Source organism: Thalassophryne amazonica, chromosome 20, assembly GCF_902500255.1.
Source record: "Thalassophryne amazonica chromosome 20, fThaAma1.1, whole genome shotgun sequence".
NCBI lineage: Eukaryota > Metazoa > Chordata > Actinopteri > Batrachoidiformes > Batrachoididae > Thalassophryne > Thalassophryne amazonica.
In genome coordinates, this window is record NC_047122.1 from 59,204,195 (window position 1) to 59,224,750 (window position 20,556).

A 20,556-nucleotide genomic window follows, 5' to 3' on the forward strand; every position below is an offset into this window, starting at 1 on the left:
AAGCTTGATCCTCTGTGAGGAACTCGCAGTTGAGCCGCTGCTCCTTCGCGTTGAAAGGAGCCAGCTGAGGTGGTTTGGGCATCTGGTAAGGATGCCCACTGGGCGCCTCCCTAGGGAGGTGTTCCAGGCACGTCCATCTGGGAGGAGACCGAGGACTAGGTGGAGAGATGATATCGCCACACTGGCCTGGGAATACCTCAGGATCCTCCAGGCAAAGGTGGTCATTGAGGCACAGGAAAGGGAAATTTGGGGTCCCCTGCTGGAGCTGTTGCCCCCACAACCCAATTCTGGATAAGCGGTTGAAGATGAGTGATGAGTGATGTAGAAGTGCTGGTGAGTTCATGGACCCCTGAGGCTTAAAGGCTGCAGGCAACACTGGGGTCTCTCCGTGCACGAATCGTGTAATAAAAGTTGGAATTAGAGTGCAGCAACCAACACACACACACGAATAAAAGTTTCACTACTGACGGTCCACAAGAGAAATGAAATTTTCTACACAGGGGTTCCATGATTTCAGTCGTGATCGGGATTCAAAAACTCCACGATTTTATGGACCGTCGCTGTAATTTCCGAGCAACTTTGGTCAGTTCTGAAATGAAATATGGAAAATGACTTACAGGAGAACACCTGAAAATATCTGGCAACTTCTCTCATTGAATTTCACTGTTTTATCTTTAGGGAGAAAAAAACAATGAGTTTTCCTTAAAGTATTGTGACTTGTGTACATTTTTCTCTGTCCTCATCTTTTTGTTTTTCTTCTTCATTTCATGCCATCTTGTCTTGATCATGTTTGTCATGTGTGTATTTAGTCTTTCCTTTAATTTGTCATTCCATCTGTCTCCCTGTCTGCTTGTTTGTCATGTTGCCATCCTGTACATCTGCCCGTCTCTCTGTCTGCCTCCGTCCTGGTCTTTGGGATTTACATTGGCTGTGCCTGTCAGTCCCGTCTCCTGATACCTGCCTTTTCGGTGTGTTAATTTGTTTGCTCTCCGTCTGTCGGCTTCTGGCTCAAACTGTTTTTCCTCCTCTGTGTCAGTGTTTTTCCAGCCGTCAGAGTTTCTCTCTTTCTGTAAGTGCTTTTGTCGCTTTCTCTCCTCCTCTGACATAATCTCTCATCCACGTGTGTATGTGCATGTGTAGGTGAGCGCTAATCATGTGGGCAATCGTAAGTTTGCAGTGTCATCAAAGTTGCGTGCACGTATGACGATTATGGCGTCCTGCTTGTGCAGTTGAAATATATTTCATCTTTGAAAAATATTTCAAAATATATGTAATTATGGATGGATATTGTGATCTGGTCAGATCTTCAATATCTCAGCATTTATTTGTTCACATTGTGATTACATGGTTTTCTACTAACAGTCGGGTAAAGGAAGAATACAGATTTAATTTTAAAGGGGTCATATTGTGCACAGTTGAGTTTTAGCTACTGTATTGTTTACACATAAATGTGGAATCTTCAAAGTCCCATAAATCTCTGTATGTACTTGTGGTAACTCTCTCGCTACAAGCAAACATTTTGTGCTAAAATAGCTTGGTGTAAATCTCTGTGACATATGTCACAGAAGTCCATCTCTGCACTCCTACTTTCTCTCTGAGACACACCCACGAATCAGGTCTTTTTGTGATACCCCACATGGTCTGTGAGATAAAAAGACACACCTTCTCAAAACACAGAGGGGGCGTGGTCAGCAGCAAGTCCTTTCAGTTTAAAGTGACAGATACAGAAACCAAAAAAAAAAAAAAAAAAAAATCTGTTTTTAATTTTTTTTTTTAAAGAGAATTCTAGGCTTTTTCAATATATTTGGGTGTTTATAGGTTCATCTTTTCATTCAGGACAAAAATGATGATAATCAGTCCAGTACTGTTAGAACGCTAACACCACCACGTGCTAAACAGCGATACAATGGAAGCCTTTGGAGCAAGCTAAGTGACCTGCTTCTTGTCACCACTGAATAGGCAAAAAGTCATTTGAAATATTTTGTTGCATGGAGATTTACTACAGACTTGTACATGATACATGTTTGCCTCAGTAAATGTAAAGAAAGCTTTTTAAAATGACTAATTATACAGGCAGTGGCTTACCTTAGCCTTCTTCCCTACAAGGAAATTTGAATCCAAAAACATCTGAAAATAGGACCTAAGTTGAAAAACCCCAGACTTCCGCTTTAAGGAACCTGGTGTCTTTCCCTAGTTTGTTGAACAGTTGCATAATATGACCCCTTTAACTCATTTTCACTTTAACCCATCTATGGAGTAGAAAAAAATCATACTAAAACTTTGGCCATTAATCTGCTCTAAATACAACCCCAAATCAGACTGTATGGACAAGGCAAAATAAAAAAAAATGTTTAAATAAAATAAAAAATGGAGTAACATTTACTTTGACTTCTATTTCATGTTCTGTGTAGTCAAATTCATTTAATTTTTAAATACATCCATTCCTATCAATAAATCAATAAATATGTAGATAATGATATTGTTTCAAACAGATGATGTCAACAGGTGATTGTAATAATGATTTGATAGAAAAGCAGTATTCAAAAATGGCTTTGAGGAGTCTTTGAGGAGCAAAAATGGGGAGATGTTCTCCAGTTTGTCAACAAATGGGTAAGAAAATCATTGAAATGCTTAAAAACAATGTTTCTCAAAGACATTTTGCCTCTACCATGGATAATAACATTAAAAAGTGCATAAAGGGCCAGGGCGCAAACCAAAGGTGAACACCAACAGGTATTCATTAATAGCTGATATAACCACACGGGCAGGGGATTAGTTTGTCATTTACATTTCAGTGAAATGATGCAGAAAAGTATGTTGAGATTATAGAGCAACATATCCAATTTTCCACAGATGTCCATGCATTTTTCAACAAGACCATGCAAAATCACATTCTGCACACATTACAAATTCATGGTTGCAGAAGAACAGCGTATGGGTGCTGTTCTCCAATACAGAATGTGTAAAGAATTTTGAAATGAACAATACAACAATAATGACCTTATGCTGTTTCACACCTTAAGACATGTTTGCAGGAAGAATTGGACAAAATAACACCTGAAATACTTCACTGCGTGGTATCTTCAATACCAAAATGTCTTAAGTGTTGTGAGAAAGAATGGCAATGGTACAAAGTGGTAAATGCTTTAGTGTCCCAACTTTTTCTGGAATGTGTTGTAGGCCTTAAGTGCAGGAATAGATGTATATGAAGAAATGAAAAGCTGATCAAACAAGACATGAAATGTCTTGGTTTCATGCTGTCTGCAATGAAATTACATTCAAAGTAAATATGAGAATCACTGGTTTAGTTTTTGTGCATTTGTTTGCTTGTTTTGCATTTTCCACATGTTCCATTTTTTTTCTGATTTGGGGTTGTAATTGTGCTTACTTTGCATTCACTTTAACAGCACAGAGAGTTGCTCAACCTTCCTTAGTCTTCGTCCTTGATACCCCTTTCCTCTGACTGTCTCAGGTCCCGTCAGAAGATTGGGGAGGCGGATATGCCGGAGGTGGCACAGCTGACAGCGGAGGGGAGATTCCCTGCCGGCGCATGCGGAGTGGCAGCTACATAAAGGCCATGGGTGATGATGACAGCGGTGAATCAGACGCAAGCCCCAAAGCTTCTCCAAAGTCCACGCTGATTGCACAAAGGGACGCCTTCCGGCGATCTATCAGCATGGATCAAAGGTGATTATGGAATGATGGAAAACAAGACTCAAGCTCTGCATGAACACAGCCTTCCCTTTTCTAGACGCCCTTTTATTACCTCCAATTGGTAACAAATCAGGTTACTCAAATGGATAGCTGGTATTTTGCCAAAGGGTTTTGACGTGATGTTTATTTATTGCGGTCGAGTTCCAGAAATTCTGAAACCCACACAAACAGAGGAAGTCCACTATATTCCATCTGTCCTTGTGTTTTGCTATGAATATTATTACATATGAATTGGTGGGCACATAATCGTTATTGTCAAATCTACTCAAGATGCAACTTTCTCTAGGTTCTACTATGATTTTGATAGAAACTATGGAAAGGACAAAAATAACAAAATTCACCCATTGCTCAGATCTCAGCAGATTTTGGACTTAAATTACCCAGAGACCCCAAGTTTCTCTTTGTTCCAATAGAACACCCATAATCACTGAAGGTCATTGATTATTTAAAAAATAGATGAAATCTCTTGAGAGGAGGGAAGCCACTCAGTCTGCAAAGAGTGTGTTTGAAGAGTGGCTACCTACATTTACATAGACACTAATAATCTCTTAATAATCATAATAATCATCCAACTGTAATGACAATAGTTCGGCCCTTTTATGATCCAGGGATCTCCCTCAGCAAATGACACAATGGCGCTTGTGCTATCATGTTATACAGTAGTGTTCGGAATAATAGTAGTGCTATGTGACTAAAAAGATTAATCCAGGTTTTGAGTATATTTCTTATTGTTACATGGGAAACAAGGTACCAGTAGATTCAGTAGATTCTCACAAATCCAACAAGACCAAGCATTCATGATATGCACACTCTTAAGGCTATGAAATTGGGCTATTAGTAAAAAAAAAAGTAGAAAAGGGGGTGTTCACAATAATAGTAGTGTGGCATTGAGTCAGTGAATTCATCAATTTTGTCGAACAAACAGGTGTGAATCAGGTCTCCCCTGTTGAACATGCTTTTCTCTTTGAAAGCCTGAGGACAATGGGACGTTCAAGACATTGTTCAGAAGAACAGTGTAGTTTGATTAAAAAGTTGATTGGAGAGGGGAAAACTTATACGCAGGTGCAAAAAATTATAGGCTGTTCATCTACAATGATCTCCAATGCTTTAAAATGGACAAAAAATAAAAAACAGAGACATGTGGAAGAAAACGGAAAACAACCATCAAAATGGATAGAAGAATAACCAGAATGGCAAAGGCTCACCCATTGATCAGCTCCAGGATGATCAAAGACAGTCTGGAGTTACCTGTAAGTGCTGTGACAGTTAGAAGACGCCTGTGTGAAGCTAATTTATTTGCAAGAATCCCCCGCAAAGTCCCTCTGTTAAATAAAAGACATGCAGAAGAGGTTACAATTTGCCAAAGAACACATCAACTGGCCTAAAGAGAAATGGAAGAATGAGAGTAAAATTGTTCTTTTTGGGTCCAAGGGCCGCAGACAGTTTGTGAGACGACCCCCAAACTCTGAATTCAAGCCACAGTTCACAGTGAAGACACTGAAGCATGGTGGTGCAAGCATCATGATATGGGCATGTTTCTCCTACTATGGTGTTGGGCCTATATATCACATACCAGGTATCATGGATCAGTTTGGATATGTCAAAATACTTGAAGAGGTCATGTTGCCTTATGATGAAGAGGACATGCCCTTGAAATGGGTGTTTCAACAAGACAATGACCCCAAGCACACTAGTAAACCAGCAAAATCTTGGTTCCAAACCAACAAAATGAATGCCTCACAGATGTGAAGAAATCATGAAAAACTGTGGTTATACAACTAAATACTAGTTTAGTGATTCATAGGATTGCTAAAAAAGCAGTTTGAACATAATAGTTTTGAGTTTGTAGCGTCAACAGCAGATGCTACTATTATTGTGAACACCCCCTTTTCTACTTTTTTTTACTAATAACCCAATTTCATAGCCTTAAGCATGTGCATATCATGAATGGTTGGTCTTGTTGGATTTGTGAGAATCTACTGAATCTACTGGTACCTTGTTTCACATGTAACAATAAGAAATATACTCAAAACCTGGATTAATCTTTTTAGTCACATAGCACTACTATTATTCTGAACACTACTGTATGTCAATGCCATCATGCAGATTTTCACATTTAGGGTGTTCTCTCTCTGTTTTCCCACATAATAATTAATTTTTGTGTTGTTATGAATTTCAGAGGTTATCCCGGACCATAAGCACCAGTGGTCATCAAAATCCTCAGTCGCATGAAAAACTGGACTGTGGAGTACAGTTTTTCCGCAAAAGAATTGATGAATCCGCGTTGCACCCTCCTGAAGAATACATGAAAACTCTGATTGAATCCGACAAGAATCAGACCAATAAAGGCATTTTTTTGAATAGTTAGGCTCGATTGACTGAAAGTGCGCTACTTTTGCTTCATCTGTGAGGTGGTGAGCAACCAGTGGACCAACACACCACGCCATGTTTTTTAAAAATACACAAACACAATGCTTCACTTTAAATACACAATAAATCTATTTCAGATGATCAGCATGGAGTCGATAAGAACAGCCAGCAAACCATCTTTCTCTTTAAAGGTTTTATGGAGCTATTGCACAGAGGGCTGTTACTTCCCATGTAATCCCGAATAGCAAACAGGGGCGTGTTTTGAAGCATCACAGTAATTTCTTGAGCCGTCTTTGTCAATCTTGAACAAACTTGGCATATGTAGTAGTCACAGCCATCAGCAGCACCAGATTTGAAATCGGGTTCCAATTTTTGAACTGTTTAAAAATTTGATCCCAATTCTTGAAATTGTTGATAGTATGTGGTAACACTGGGGTATTCATAGTCTTAACGAATCAGTTATTTTCAAATTTCCTTAAGCGGGGAATTCGTAGAGGCTATGAGTTGGAGCTTGTTTGATCGTGCTCCATCGGGGTAAAAATTTGAAGTTGAAGCAGCATTTGTTGAGATTTTGTTTATGTCTGACCGAGGGTGCAGCTCCTTTATTTCATTCTTGTGATGGGTTGCCAGGTCTGCACTTTATAAGCCAGCTAGTTACCAGGTCTGTGCTTTACAAGCCAAACCCAGTTAAGGTGTTTCATTCCGTTTTTGCACTTTCTTGGATCGTGAGCGATCGTAGTCGAATGGCACCCTGTGGAATAACTTTATTTTACTCAGTGTGCTGCTTTGTAAAGATGTAGCTTCTGCTGCTGCAGTGATTTGCTCTTTACACCGGTTATATGCATGCTCCACGTCACCTCCATCTCCATTTTTTTGTGGGAGCGTTGCAGCGCCACAAACAGTCCTGGCATATATACTAAAGCGTTTTCAGTTAACACTTTTTGAAAATGACAAATAAAAAGATGGTATCCTTTTCTGTGTATACGTGGCCTTAGTTTGTAATTTTAGATAAAATGTAAAGCTGAAGTTGCAAGAAATGGCTTCCAGGTTTTATCTGAAAAAGCCAAAATGCTCGAGCTTCTCCCCAACGAAGGGTGGGGAGGTTGTCCATTAGATACGGCGGTATTAGCTATATAAACACCCAGTCAGATTGTCCTGTACAGGCAGAACTTTCTGTGTGCACTCAACAGCATGCTCTGAGGACCTTTCCAGCATTTAAGATTTTCCAGTGAAAGGATGAGAGAAGAGAAGGTGTTGTTGCTGAACATTTAAAATCTTTAACTTCTCCAGTGGCCAGAAGCATACAGGACAATGAGTTGTTCTGTAATGTCAGTGAAGCACCAGCCCCTGCTGCAGAATCTGGTCAGAGGTGGATAAAGAGAGGAAGTAAAACAGGGCACGAGATGAAGTAACTCCATCGCTCACCTTCTTAGAATAAAATCTCTCGTTCTGCAGTGTGAACTGTTAATTTACAGGCAGGACATGTACAAGAATAGTGTGACAGTGGTGAGATGCGCAGTCGGAATGACAGACCCATTCAAGGTGGAGGTGGGATTACACCAAGGATCAGCTCTGAGTCCTTTCTTGTTTGCAGTGGTGATGGACAGGTTGATGGATGAGATCAGACAGGAGTCCCCATGGACTATGATGTTTGCAGATGACATTGTGATCTGTAGTGAGAGTAGAGAGCAAGTTGAGTCTAGTCTGGAGAAGTGGAGATATGCTTTGGAGAGAAGGGGAATGAAAGTCAGTAGAAGCAAGACTGAGTACATGTGTGTGAACGAGAGGGAGCCCAGTGGAATAGTGCAGTTACAAGGAGTAGAAGTGGTGAAAGTAGATGAGTTTAAATATTTGGGGTCAACTGTTCAAAGTAATGGAGAGTGTGGTAGAGAGGTGAAGAAGAGAGTGCAGGCAGGGTGGAGTGGGTGGAGAAAGGTGGCAGGAGTGATTTGTGACCGAAGAATATCAGCAAGAGTGAAGGGGAAAGTTTACAAAACAGTAGTGAGACCATCTATGTTGTATGGTTTAGAGACAGTGGCACTAACAAAAAGACAGGAGGCAGAGCTGGAGGTGGCAGAGCTGAAGATGTTGAGATTCTCTTTGGGAGTGACAAGAATGGACAAGATTAGGAAAGAACATATCAGAGGGACAGCTCAGGTGGGACGGTTTGGAGACAAAGTCAGAGAGGCGAGATTGAGATGGTTTGGACATGTGCAGAGGAGGGACCCAGGGTATATAGGGAGAAGGATGCTGAGGATGGAGCCACCAGGCAGGAGGAGAAGAGGGAGGCCAAAGAGGAGGTTCATGGATGTGCTGAGAGAGGACATGCAGGTGATTGGTGTGACAGAGGAAGATACAGAGGACAGGGTGAGATGGAAACGATTGATCTGCTGTGGCGACCCCTAACGGGAACAGCCGAAAGACAAAGAAGAAGACATGAGCAATTTTTTCCTCTTTTTGCTCGCTGTGGTCAGAGTTTAAAATAAAATACCACAGAGCTGTTTAACAAATTGCTTTATGCTTTTGAATCATGACAGATTCCTGTGATCTGTTGGTGGAAAATAATTTGTATCTGATGTGCAGTAAGTGAACCTTTTCCCTCAAATGCAATTAACACAATTAAACAACATGCTACTCTGTGATCGTTTAAGTCCAACAAGCTGGCTGTGGTTAATTCAGTAAATTCGTGGAATTATCAAAGTAAAAACATACATTTAAATGATAATTTTTGTCAGAGTTACAAAATAGATATGCAGATAGAGAGAGAGAGGATATGTGCTGCAACACTGAAGCGGAGATATGCAATCCTAAATTATACAGTGTACTGCAGTATTTTTCCCCTAAGATTATCATACCATCAAAAGCTCATAACAACCAATACCTACTTAAGAATAAGTTTGGGAGAGGTGTTCACGAGGATGCAAGAGTGCAAAAGCTCGTGAGAGGATTGTAAATAGTGGAAAATAATTCTGAGATATTGTGTTATTTATTACGCTGGTTCTTGTGGTGAGTTTGTTAAAGTTGTGTAGATAAGTGATTGTGGTGTTAAAATGCATAGAACCACAAAGAAAATAAGTGTTTTTGTGTTATCCTTGACAGTTATATATAGGGATGGGTATTGATAAGATTTTATCCATATCAATGCCATTATCGATTCTGCTTATCGATCTGATTCCTTATCGATTCCTTTATCGATACCTCTTGTGAATTTTGTACTAAAAGTAGGCTTTACATGTTTTCTATTTATTTCATTGAGTCTTAAAGTAAATAAATCTGAAATTAGTCACTGTATCCTTGATCTCTGGACATAAATAAAAATAAACAAAACGGTGGTTCACTTTGAAGTTATTAATTCTGACTGGATTGTATCGTTCTAACTTGACTTGTCAGAGAGCCGCGCAGCGTTTGGAGCTGTGTGAACAGAACGGAGGACGATTCTCGTTTCTTTCTCGCAACAAGACAGGAGTCCCAGTTAGAAACTTTAATCCGCACAAAAGTGACTCACGATTTCACATATTCAGGGATGAAAGTGGTGAAAAACAAAAAAAGCTGAAACACAAAATTACCCCCCAAACACCACCTGCATGAAAATGTTTGAATTCTAGAAGCTCTGAAATGCAATCTGGGACTATTCCAGACAATAAACTGGAGCGAGTGCAGCATCCATTTAGGTGAGAAAAAAAAAACAACTTTCCTTATTCAGATTCATTCCAGTAGTATTCTGCTCTTACTAGGATGCAGCAGTTTTCTAACTTGACAGATAGTTCTGGAGGAAATCACTGAAGAAATTAACACATTGAAAATATGGTTTGACCGAAACAAACTGTCATTAAACTTAAATAAGACAGGGATGAAATGGAGGTGTGAGAGTCACTAGGTGTTCACAGGAAACACTTATTTCTGTATGTATGTATGTATGTATTTATTTATTTATGTATGTTCATTGATAGTTGGTTTTATATTTTCTGTTGTGTTTTTATTCAGGTTCTTTTTGTCTCTTTCTCTAAAATTATATATAATCATTAGATTAGGTATTATTACTATTATTGTTGTGCTTGCTATTATTATTTATATATAAACAAAATAAATTGAAAAAATGTTACAATTTGTAATACATTTGACTCTTTTACGACAACAAACGCTTGACAGCTGCAACTGCTTAATGCTAACATTAACATAGAAAATGCCATAGACATGCTAATGTGTTAGCATCGGTCCCGTTTTTACATCTATTAACTGTTTCAGAAGACCATAACAGGTCGCTTTAACATAAAAAAGGTAAATAATACTCACAGCCATATGCTCTTTAGGGTTTTACCGGGGGAAAGCGAAAGAAAAAAATTAATCAACGAAGCAATGATCGAAGCACTGGTTCGATCTGCGAATCACTGCTTCGATTGGTTCAAGGTTCAAAGCAAAGCCGTGCTGCAGAAAAGTTGATTACAGACCTGCTGCAGGGTCTGTAATCAATGTAGAGAAATTATAATTTTCCTGACAAACACCCCCAAAAACAACGGCCACTCTGAAGGACCGATAAGGGAACCATTAAGTAAAAAGGTTATTGATGTTGGTGGATCGAATCATTTCTTAACGATACCCAAAAAGAACCGGTTCTCGATACCCATCCCTAATTTTATATATATGTGTGTGTGTGTGTGTGTGTGTGTGTATCTGACAGGATACACATGGTATAGATAATAGTGCTGCAGGTACTAAGAAATTAGAACTAAAAAATTCTCCTTTTAAGAGACTTGTTTTTAAGTATAGGTGTTCCATATCAAAATATTCAGAACAATCTCAACTTTCTCAAATGTGAGACATATATGTGTAAAACACTTTGTAAACATATCAGCTATTAATAAAAATATGATGAAAGGTTGACCAGGATGCAGAAGAGGGCTTCAACAGTTAATAAAGGTGTAGGAGGAGGAGGACTGTAGATGTGCTTTTCAGTGATTTTTGGTCAGCACCTACTGGTTTATATGTATATGGCATGTAAATGTCTAGTGCAGCCCGTCTTATATTGGTGACAGTACGGTGCATTGCAGAATTTGCTTTGGTTCATGAAAAAAATGGTGGTGGGTTGCACAGCAGTTTGAAATCCTGAATACATAGAATCATCAGCTTGGTATCACATTCAGAATGTCACATCTACCTGACAGTGTGCTGTAATAAACTCTGAAACACCTGCATGCAGCTGTACAGATTGGTTTCAAATCATGCAAATATCAACAGATGCATAATTTGGTACAGTGAAATTGTATCTGGTGTGAAAATAACTTGTTGTCAGAAACATTCAAAGATCAAACTAATTAAAAAAAAAGAAGCAGGTTTGTATCAGTCACACTGACAGACTTTTCCATTTTTCATGAAATCCAGCATTAGCATGAAAGTGAAGGAAAGTGTGATGAAACCAGATGACACCCATAACAACTCACAGAATATTAATAAATGTTCTTGGATAGTTTGGGTTAAACAAATACTGAACTGCAGGCTCTTACTGAATTTTATTAGATGTATTTGTACATTTGCAATCTTTGCCAGTTGTGTTTTTTTTTTTTAATCCAGGTACTCGTGTAAGCAGTGTACGGACTCCTTCCCCAACACCAGAACAGCACCCAAAAATCAGACCCGCTCTCGTAGTTACACCCGCTCTCTCACCAGCTCACAGGTAAGTGCCACAGACAATATGCACAGTACTGTGCAAATGTATTTGGTGATTTTAATGCATCATAAAAGTATAAAAAATGATGAAAACCTGATAAATATTCATAAATAAATGTGTGATGAATTTCAACTTTAATGATAATCGATATGAAAACTGGGTTCTATATACCTGTGATTTTTCTGCATGCATATTTCCACTGTAAAGGGATTTTAACATGGGATTGTGTGGAGAACTGTGTTGCTTTTGCAGCCAGCCTCAAGTGGTCATTCAGGGAATTGCAAGTTTTGCCACTTGGCTTGATAACTTCTAATGTTTAGTTGATTATTCATGGGTTTGTTTTATATTTTTACTGCATTATTCGTCACCCTTTAAATGGAAAGATATGCTTACAGACTTTATAAGCAGTCATTTCGCCAAAGTGTTTTTGAGTGAGATATCAAATCCAACAGGTGGAGTTTGCATGCCCCCTTTGATGTTTCAAAATCAAACAAAAGAAACTCAACTTTAATTCATTTCACAATGCATCCTTGTATTTGATACATTTCCTTTTGTTTTTGCTGTGTGTTGTAGCATAAGATTCAAGATTCAAAGTCATGTGAGCAGATGAGTTGAGTCTGTATCAGTCAGATAACTTTGTATCAGTTTCTGTCAGTGTGTTCATAATGTCTGGAGTTGCTTTGACAACATCAGACTGTAGGGGAGGGCAGAAAGATAAGAGAGGCAGTCGAATGGTTCACCAAGGCCGTAGAGATTCTTCTGGAGGAAAACAGCGGGGCGTTTTGACCGTCAGAGGCTGGTAAGCCTGCCATGTTTATGGTTAAGCAGAGAAACACATTTACAGCTTCTCTGACCGACCAAATCCAATTTGAGTATTCCCTGGTCTCCGACATCTTCCTTTGCAAGGCGTACATTTGCGCCGAGATGTTTTCCAACTTACATCTAAATTCAAGGGTTAACGCAGTCTGAGAATGTATCGCCTTGCCCAACTCATTAATCATGATGGACAGGTGAGGGGTCATGGTTCTGGTAGCAGCCATTTTGCCCATTCTCCGGTAGGTCAAGGCAGCCCTCCCACAATAAAACCAAATTTAAATGTCTTCGAGAGTGGGACCAAGCACGCAACGCACCACTTCTCCCAGGTGTCGAGAACATAGCCCACAAGGTAGGTTCCATCTGGGCATGCAGGGTCCCCCAGCCCTGATTTCCTTGTTGAAAAATGGTGTCAATAGCGTTCAGAGACCAGCTGATCAAGTAAGTTGTCTTTGTCAATGAATCAATGAATGGTAGCAATCTAAAAACTTTTAACCCTAAATATGACTCTTGACTGATGAATTTTTGCCTTTAAAGAGAAGCTAAAAACTGGCTGATCTTTACCTTCCCTTGTGTGAAATTGTGCACTGTTTCCAGGCATTCACACTCTGGTGGATTCAAATATGATGGACCTGGAGCCAAATTAGACAATACACTTATTTCTGTTTTCCCTCACTTTTTTACGCCTTCCAGATTGGTGACAGTTTGAACCGGCAGTTTGAGGCGGTGTGTGAGACCATGTTTGGGGAGGTGGAGTCTCAGGCGGTCGAGGCCCTGGATCTTCCGGGGGTGTTTCGCACCCGGAGCCACAGCTACGTCCGCGCGATCCAGGCCGGCTGTTCCCAGGATGACGACTGCCTGTCAGTTTTCTCTATGTCAGGCCCCCAGGGCAGCATCAAGGGCGGGGCCGGTGAGTGGGTGCATGCGCATGAGCAATGTTGAATTAAATTGCACACTGAAAGGTGTTAATTCTGAGTCAGTATTTACGACATCCGATCTAAATGCACTTTCCAGTTCATCTGCTGGAGAAAAGGTGGTGCTTTCTGTGATATTTTCATTTTGTATCCGTTGCCAGACATTATTGTGTGTTTATGTGGATAACGGAAAACACAGAAATACATTTATTGAAAACAGAATTTAGACCAAATGCTACAGACCAGACTGTTCTGTGATGTGAAGTATTTGTGTGCTTCATTCCACAAAACATAGTGCTCCCCCCCCCCAAGAAAAAAAACCCACCTAATCTCCTACACATCCTAGTATTTATAATTTTAATGCTATGCCTGATTAATTAACTTGGAGCATTTCGCTATGTGAAATCAAGATGTTAAATCTGGCTAGAAGAGGGTGTCTTCAGAAACTGAGTGACTCCACAGGAAAGACACCAGTAACGGAAGCCACCAAGACACCAATTGGAATCTTGGAAGGAGAGCAAATGTATAGAAACTGTGCATACAACCACTTTTACCTGCTGATCCACCAGTCACAATGCTGTGGTTTAGTAGGGCAAATAAATGCATTGTTAGAAACAATAAATTAAATCACTGCAAGAGCAAAATTTGTCAGAGGTCATGTGTGAGCCTTCAACCTAAATTTGATTTGAGAATGTCAAACCCCATGTGATGAAGCAGCCATCGTCCAGTTACCGTTGGTCCTTATAGAAAGGTGACTATTCAATATTCTGAAGGCCCATTTTTCCGAAGGCCCATCAAGCTGGATGTTGGGATAATGTAATGCCCAACAGAGAAGCCTCTTAGCGGCAGAGCAGCGTGCTAGTGGAGCTTTTTAGTGGAGCCATAATAATGATCCCCCCTTTAACATTGGCAGACTGTCACCAAATTGAAAAAAATGCTGTAATTCTTACACTGCAGAGCCGCCTTGGTGCCTTACAGAATTAAAATGTCCAGGCTTAGACTTGCAAATCCCCCCTGAGGTTTTTTCAGAGCCTCTGTAAAGCATTGTGTTCACCAATCTCACACCTCTACAATATAGACACAAAACAAGAGCTTCCCACAAGTTACAGCTTTTTCATTTTGACACAAGCTGATAGGAAGATATGAAGTGTGGAAATAAAACTGAATCTTTGCCTTTATTCATTGAGACTATACTGTATATACCCTTTTGTGTGTGTGCATGTGAGCAACAAGCAGAGCTAAGCTAAAAGTTAGCGTCAATAACTGCTAATCCGTTAACGGAGACGTTCACTGAAACCAAGATAAATCGTGCTCTGATTAAACATTTAGCTGAGGCTACCTCTAACCGCTAACCACAAACTGTGAAGCATGAACCCTTAAAACAGGTCTAAAGAGCTGAAATTCTAATATGTTATGTTGTCATGTAAAATATGGAGGTTTCTGAAAGTGTTTAGCATGCCAAGATCACATGATGATTAAGATGCACATAAATAGCTGAATGAACAAATGGAATTAAACTGTAGCTTATATTCAACAGTTTATTCCCAGTACAGAAAGCAGTAGGGGTGGTGGCCAAGTGGTTAATGCACTTGGTTTCAGTGCAGAAGTTTCCCGGTTCGAATCCCGCCCCTACCACATTTCTCCAGTTACGTCAGGAAGGGCATCCCGCGTAAAACTTGTGCCAATTCAACATGCAGATCCACCTTGGATTTGCTGTGGCGACCCCGAGTATAAAACAAGGGAGCAGCCGAAGGGACTTACTTTTTATTCCCAGTACCGAAAGTATTAAACAAGTAAGAAATAGCATATGCAGTTGGCATGCCCAGGGTGAACCAGCCCACCCCCTTTTTTGAAGAAAGTTGGATAAACGCCCACCTGAAATTAAATGTTTTTATTAAAGTTTATTAAATGCCCACCTAAGATAAATACATTTTGTGCCCCCCCAACACATCGTAAAAAGCAAGAAAAACTTCAGAAAAATCCAGAACAAACAGAAAAATCCTACAACGTGATTTCCTGGATTTTTTTTTTCTCATTTTGTCTCTCACAGTTGAAGTGTACCTATGATGAAAATTACAGACCTCTCTCATCTTTCTAAGTAGGAGAACTTGCATAATCAGGGACTGACTAAATACTTTTTATTCCACTGTGGGCTCAGGCTCCCTGTGACTCTTAATTGACATAAGCGGGTATGGATGGATGGATGGATAGATAGATAGATGGATGGATGGATGGATGGACTCTTGACAAAAGACTCTTGAGGCGATGCTTACTGCTTTTTCACTTATTGGATTTGTGTACAAGATCCAACAAGAACAAACATTTATGATTTATGGTTTTGAACCATTTTTAACCATTAAACTTTTTTTTACGTCAACTAACTTTAAGGTAATCGGTCTGCTAATGGGTTTCAAAGTTAACCCACTGGGTGTAAAATGGGTCACATTTGGCAACTCCATAAATTTCTTGTGATTTTGTTGTTTTCTTTCTTTCTTTCTCTCTGTGTTGGTTCAACCCTCTTTTTTCAACCACCTTTTCTTTATAGTGTTTCCCCATTGTAAGTATCCACCCCAGCTCCCCGTTCACACACTGTCCATTTTGTTTTTAATAGCCCGCTATGCCTCTGTGCTCCTCTCTCCTCCTCCTCTGACACTTCAGTCTTTCCTTATCGTAAAGGTGCTCCTCCACCGCTCCCACCTCGCATGTCCAAGTCTTCACTGTCAGTACGAGCCCAGAGCAGCACGGAGTCTACCCAGGATGCCTACTTTCAAAACAGTGGACAGATGCCCTCGGTCTCCGGTCCAGGGCACCCCAAACAGCACAGCAACTCCGTGGACCTGGGCAGCTCTGACGTAACTTCCGGTCGCTCCTCTAGAGCAGGCTACTACACCGCGGCAGGACCCGGACGTTCCCGACAGCAGAGCAACTCGGCAGAGAGCCTAGATGGGATAAGGAGCTCACGAGAGCTGGTGCCCTACGGAGCGGGACCGGGAGTCGGGGTGAGAGCTAAACACAGCACTTCGGCTGACAGTTTACTGGAGGGACATCCGAGACCAGCCAGGGAGAGGGATGGTAGGGCTGGAGGCAGCCTAGGGAAGTCGTCCTCTCTGATCCAGAACAGCATGGTGTTGAGTAAAATTGGAGGAGGGCAGGATGATGGGCGTAGTGGCAGAAAGTGGAGACCATCTATAGCTGTGCAGGTGAGGAAAAGTGTTTTTTATCAAAGTACGGTCAAAGCTCATGTTTGTGCCGGGTGGTTTCTGTGGAGTGGATGTGCTTCTTTGTGAATTCTGCTGTTGCAGGTTGACAGCTCGGAGACACTGTCGGACTCTGACGGAGAGGGAAAGACTCTTACAGAAGTCCACTCTATAGGAGTCCAAGTGGAAGACAACAAAAGGTATCAAAAGAAACTACAAGCAGAGAAAAATATCTCTGCAGATGGTTGGAAAATTCTTGAATACTGGGTAACAGTACCCTCCGGCGTGAAGACTGTCGTGGCTAGAGCAATTTGACATTTGACCCCAGTGACTTTGACCTTCACTCAAATGATTGTCTTCTGGCTAACCTTGCCAGGACAATTCTGCAATAAACCTAAAATGTTTGCCACATTTGGTCCAGATCAGGTTCAAAATCTAATTCTTTAACTTTGACCTTGACCCAAATCAATTTTTAAATGCAATTTTGGTAATTTTGCAAGTTTGATAGAAATCACCAAAAGGACCTCAGAGAAGTCTGACAACAAACAGACCGGCAGACTTGACTGTGACACATAATTCCAGAACCCAGCTCCATAGGTGTGCGGGGATTGGTGATAACCTTCAATTTTGACCTTGGACCCCAGTCACCTTGAATCATCGCCAAAAAAAAATCCATTTAAGGTCAATTCTATTGTTGATTGTCAATGTCAAGTTTGGTGGAAATCAGCCAAAGGACCCTGGAGGAGGAGTGGGAGAACAAACGGACACCCACCTCCCCAACAATTAAGGGAAATTCTGAGGTGAACCAACATGCACCTAGCAGGTCTGGTAGAAACTGTCCTAAACACCTCAGAAGCAGTGTGATCAATCAATCAATCAATTTTTTTATATAGCGCCGAATCACAACAAACAGTTGCCCCAAGGCGCTATATATTGTAAGGCAAGGCCATACAATAATTATGTAAAGCCCCAACGGTCAAAACGACCCCCTGTGAGCAAGCACTTGGCTACAGTGGGAAGGAAAAACTCCCTTTTAACAGGAAGAAACCTCCAGCAGAACCAGGCTCAGGGAGGGGCAGTCTTCTGCTGGGACTGGTTGGGGCTGAGGGAGAGAACCAAGAAAAAGACATGCTGTGGAGGGGAGCAGAGATCGATCACTAATGATTAAATGCAGAGTGGTGCATACAGAGCAAAAAGAGAAAGAAACAGTGCATCATGGGAACCCCCCAGCAGTCTACGTCTATAGCAGCATAACTAAGGGATGGTTCAGGGTCACCTGATCCAGCCCTAACTATAAGCTTTAGCAAAAAGGAAAGTTTTAAGCCTAATCTTAAAAGTAGAGAGGGTGTCTGTCTCCCTGATCTGAATTGGGAGCTGGTTCCACAGGAGAGGAGCCTGAAAGCTGAAGGCTCTGCCTCCCATTCTACTCTTACAAACCCTAGGAACTACAAGTAAGCCTGCAGTCTGAGAGCGAAGCGCTCTATTGGGGTGATATGGTACTACGAGGTCCCTAAGATAAGATGGGACCTGATTATTCAAAACCTTATAAGTAAGAAGAAGAATTTTAAATTCTATTCTAGAATTAACAGGAAGCCAATGAAGAGAGGCCAATATGGGTGAGATATGCTCTCTCCTTCTAGTCCCCGTCAGTACTCTAGCTGCAGCATTTTGAATTAACTGAAGGCTTTTTAGGGAACTTTTAGGACAACCTGATAATAATGAATTACAATAGTCCAGCCTAGAGGAAATAAATGCATGAATTAGTTTTTCAGCATCACTCTGAGACAAGACCTTTCTGATTTTAGAGATATTGCGTAAATGCAAAAAAGCAGTCCTACATATTTGTTTAATATGCGCTTTGAATGACATATCCTGATCAAAAATGACTCCAAGATTTCTCACAGTATTACTAGAGGTCAGGGTAATGCCATCCAGAGTAAGGATCTGGTTAGACACCATGTTTCCAAGATTTGTGGGGCCAAGTACAATAACTTCAGTTTTATCTGAGTTTAAAAGCAGGAAATTAGAGGTCATCCATGTCTTTATGTCTGTAAGACAATCCTGCAGTTTAGCTAATTGGTGTGTGTCCTCTGGCTTCATGGATAGATAAAGCTGGGTATCATCTGCGTAACAATGAAAATTTAAGCAATACCGTCTAATAATACTGCCTAAGGGAAGCATGTATAAAGTAAATAAAATTGGTCCTAGCACAGAACCTTGTGGAACTCCATAATTAACTTTAGTCTGTGAAGAAGATTCCCCATTTACATGAACAAATTGTAATCTATTAGACAAATATGATTCAAACCACCGCAGCGCAGTGCCTTTAATACCTATGGCATGCTCTAATCTCTGTAATAAAATTTTATGGTCAACAGTATCAAAAGCAGCACTGAGGTCTAACAGAACAAGCACAGAGATGAGTCCACTGTCCGAGGCCATAAGAAGATCATTTGTAACCTTCACTAATGCTGTTTCTGTACTATGATGAATTCTAAAACCTGACTGAAACTCTTCAAATAGACCATTCCTCTGCAGATGATCAGTTAGCTGTTTTACAACTACCCTTTCAAGAATTTTTGAGAGAAAAGGAAGGTTGGAGATTGGCCTATAATTAGCTAAGATAGCTGGGTCAAGTGATGGCTTTTTAAGTAATGGTTTAATTACTGCCACCTTAAAAGCCTGTGGTACATAGCCAACTAACAAAGATAGATTGATCATATTTAAGATCGAAGCATTAAATAATGGTAGGGCTTCCTTGAGCAGCCTGGTAGGAATGGGGTCTAATAAACATGTTGATGGTTTGGATGAAGTAACTAATGAGAATAACTCAGACAGAACAATCGGAGAGAAAGAGTCTAACCAAATACCGGCATCACTGAAAGCAGCCAAAGATAACGATACGTCTTTGGGATGGTTATGAGTAATTTTTTCTCTAATAGTTAAAATTTTGTTAGCAAAGAAAGTCATGAAGTCATTACTAGTTAAAGTTAATGGAATACTCAGCTCAATAGAGCTCTGACTCTTTGTCAGCCTGGCTACAGTGCTGAAAAGAAACCTGGGGTTGTTCTTATTTTCTTCAATTAGTGATGAGTAGAAAGATGTCCTAGCTTTACGGAGGGCTTTTTTATAGAGCAACAGACTCTTTTTCCAGGCTAAGTGAAGATCTTCTAAATTAGTGAGACGCCATTTCCTCTCCAACTTACGGGTTATCTGCTTTAAGCTACGAGTTTGTGAGTTATACCACGGAGTCAGACACTTCTGATTTAAAGCTCTCTTTTTCAGAGGAGCTACAGCATCCAAAGTTGTCTTCAATGAGGATGTAAAACTATTGATGAGATACTCTATCTCCCTTACAGAGTTTAGGTAGCTACTCTGCACTGTGTTGGTATATGGCATTAGAGAACATAAAGAAGGAATCATATCCTTAAACCTAGTTACAGCGCTTTCTGAAAGACTTCTAGTGTAATGAAACTTATTCCCCACTGCTGGGTAGTCCATCAGAGTAAATGTAAATGTTATTAAGAAATGATCAGACAGAAGGGAGTTTTCAGGGAATACTGTTAAGTCTTCTATTTCCATACCATAAGTCAGAACAAGATCTAAGATATGATTAAAGTGGTGGGTGGACTCATTTACTTTTTGAGCAAAGCCAATAGAGTCTAATAATAGATTAAATGCAGTGTTGAGGCTGTCATTCTCAGCATCTGTGTGGATGTTAAAATCGCCCACTATAATTATCTTATCTGAGCTAAGCACTAAGTCAGACAAAAGGTCTGAAAATTCACAGAGAAACTCACAGTAACGACCAGGTGGACGATAGATAATAACAAATAAAACTGGTTTTTGGGACTTCCAATTTGGATGGACAAGACTAAGAGAC

General features: G+C 40.4%; 1 protein-coding gene across 1 annotated transcript in view; it reads left to right on the forward strand.

Moving 5' to 3' along the window:
* Window positions 1–20,556, forward strand: part of dlgap3 (discs, large (Drosophila) homolog-associated protein 3) — a 52,066-nt gene that overhangs the window by 15,520 nt on the left and 15,990 nt on the right. Inside the window, exons 2-6 of the mRNA XM_034161559.1 lie at window positions 3,473–3,687; window positions 11,653–11,755; window positions 13,256–13,472; window positions 16,135–16,676; window positions 16,779–16,873. Of these exons, the coding sequence (XP_034017450.1) occupies window positions 3,473–3,687; window positions 11,653–11,755; window positions 13,256–13,472; window positions 16,135–16,676; window positions 16,779–16,873 (1,172 nt within the window). The remainder of the gene's footprint in view (window positions 1–3,472; window positions 3,688–11,652; window positions 11,756–13,255; window positions 13,473–16,134; window positions 16,677–16,778; window positions 16,874–20,556) is intronic.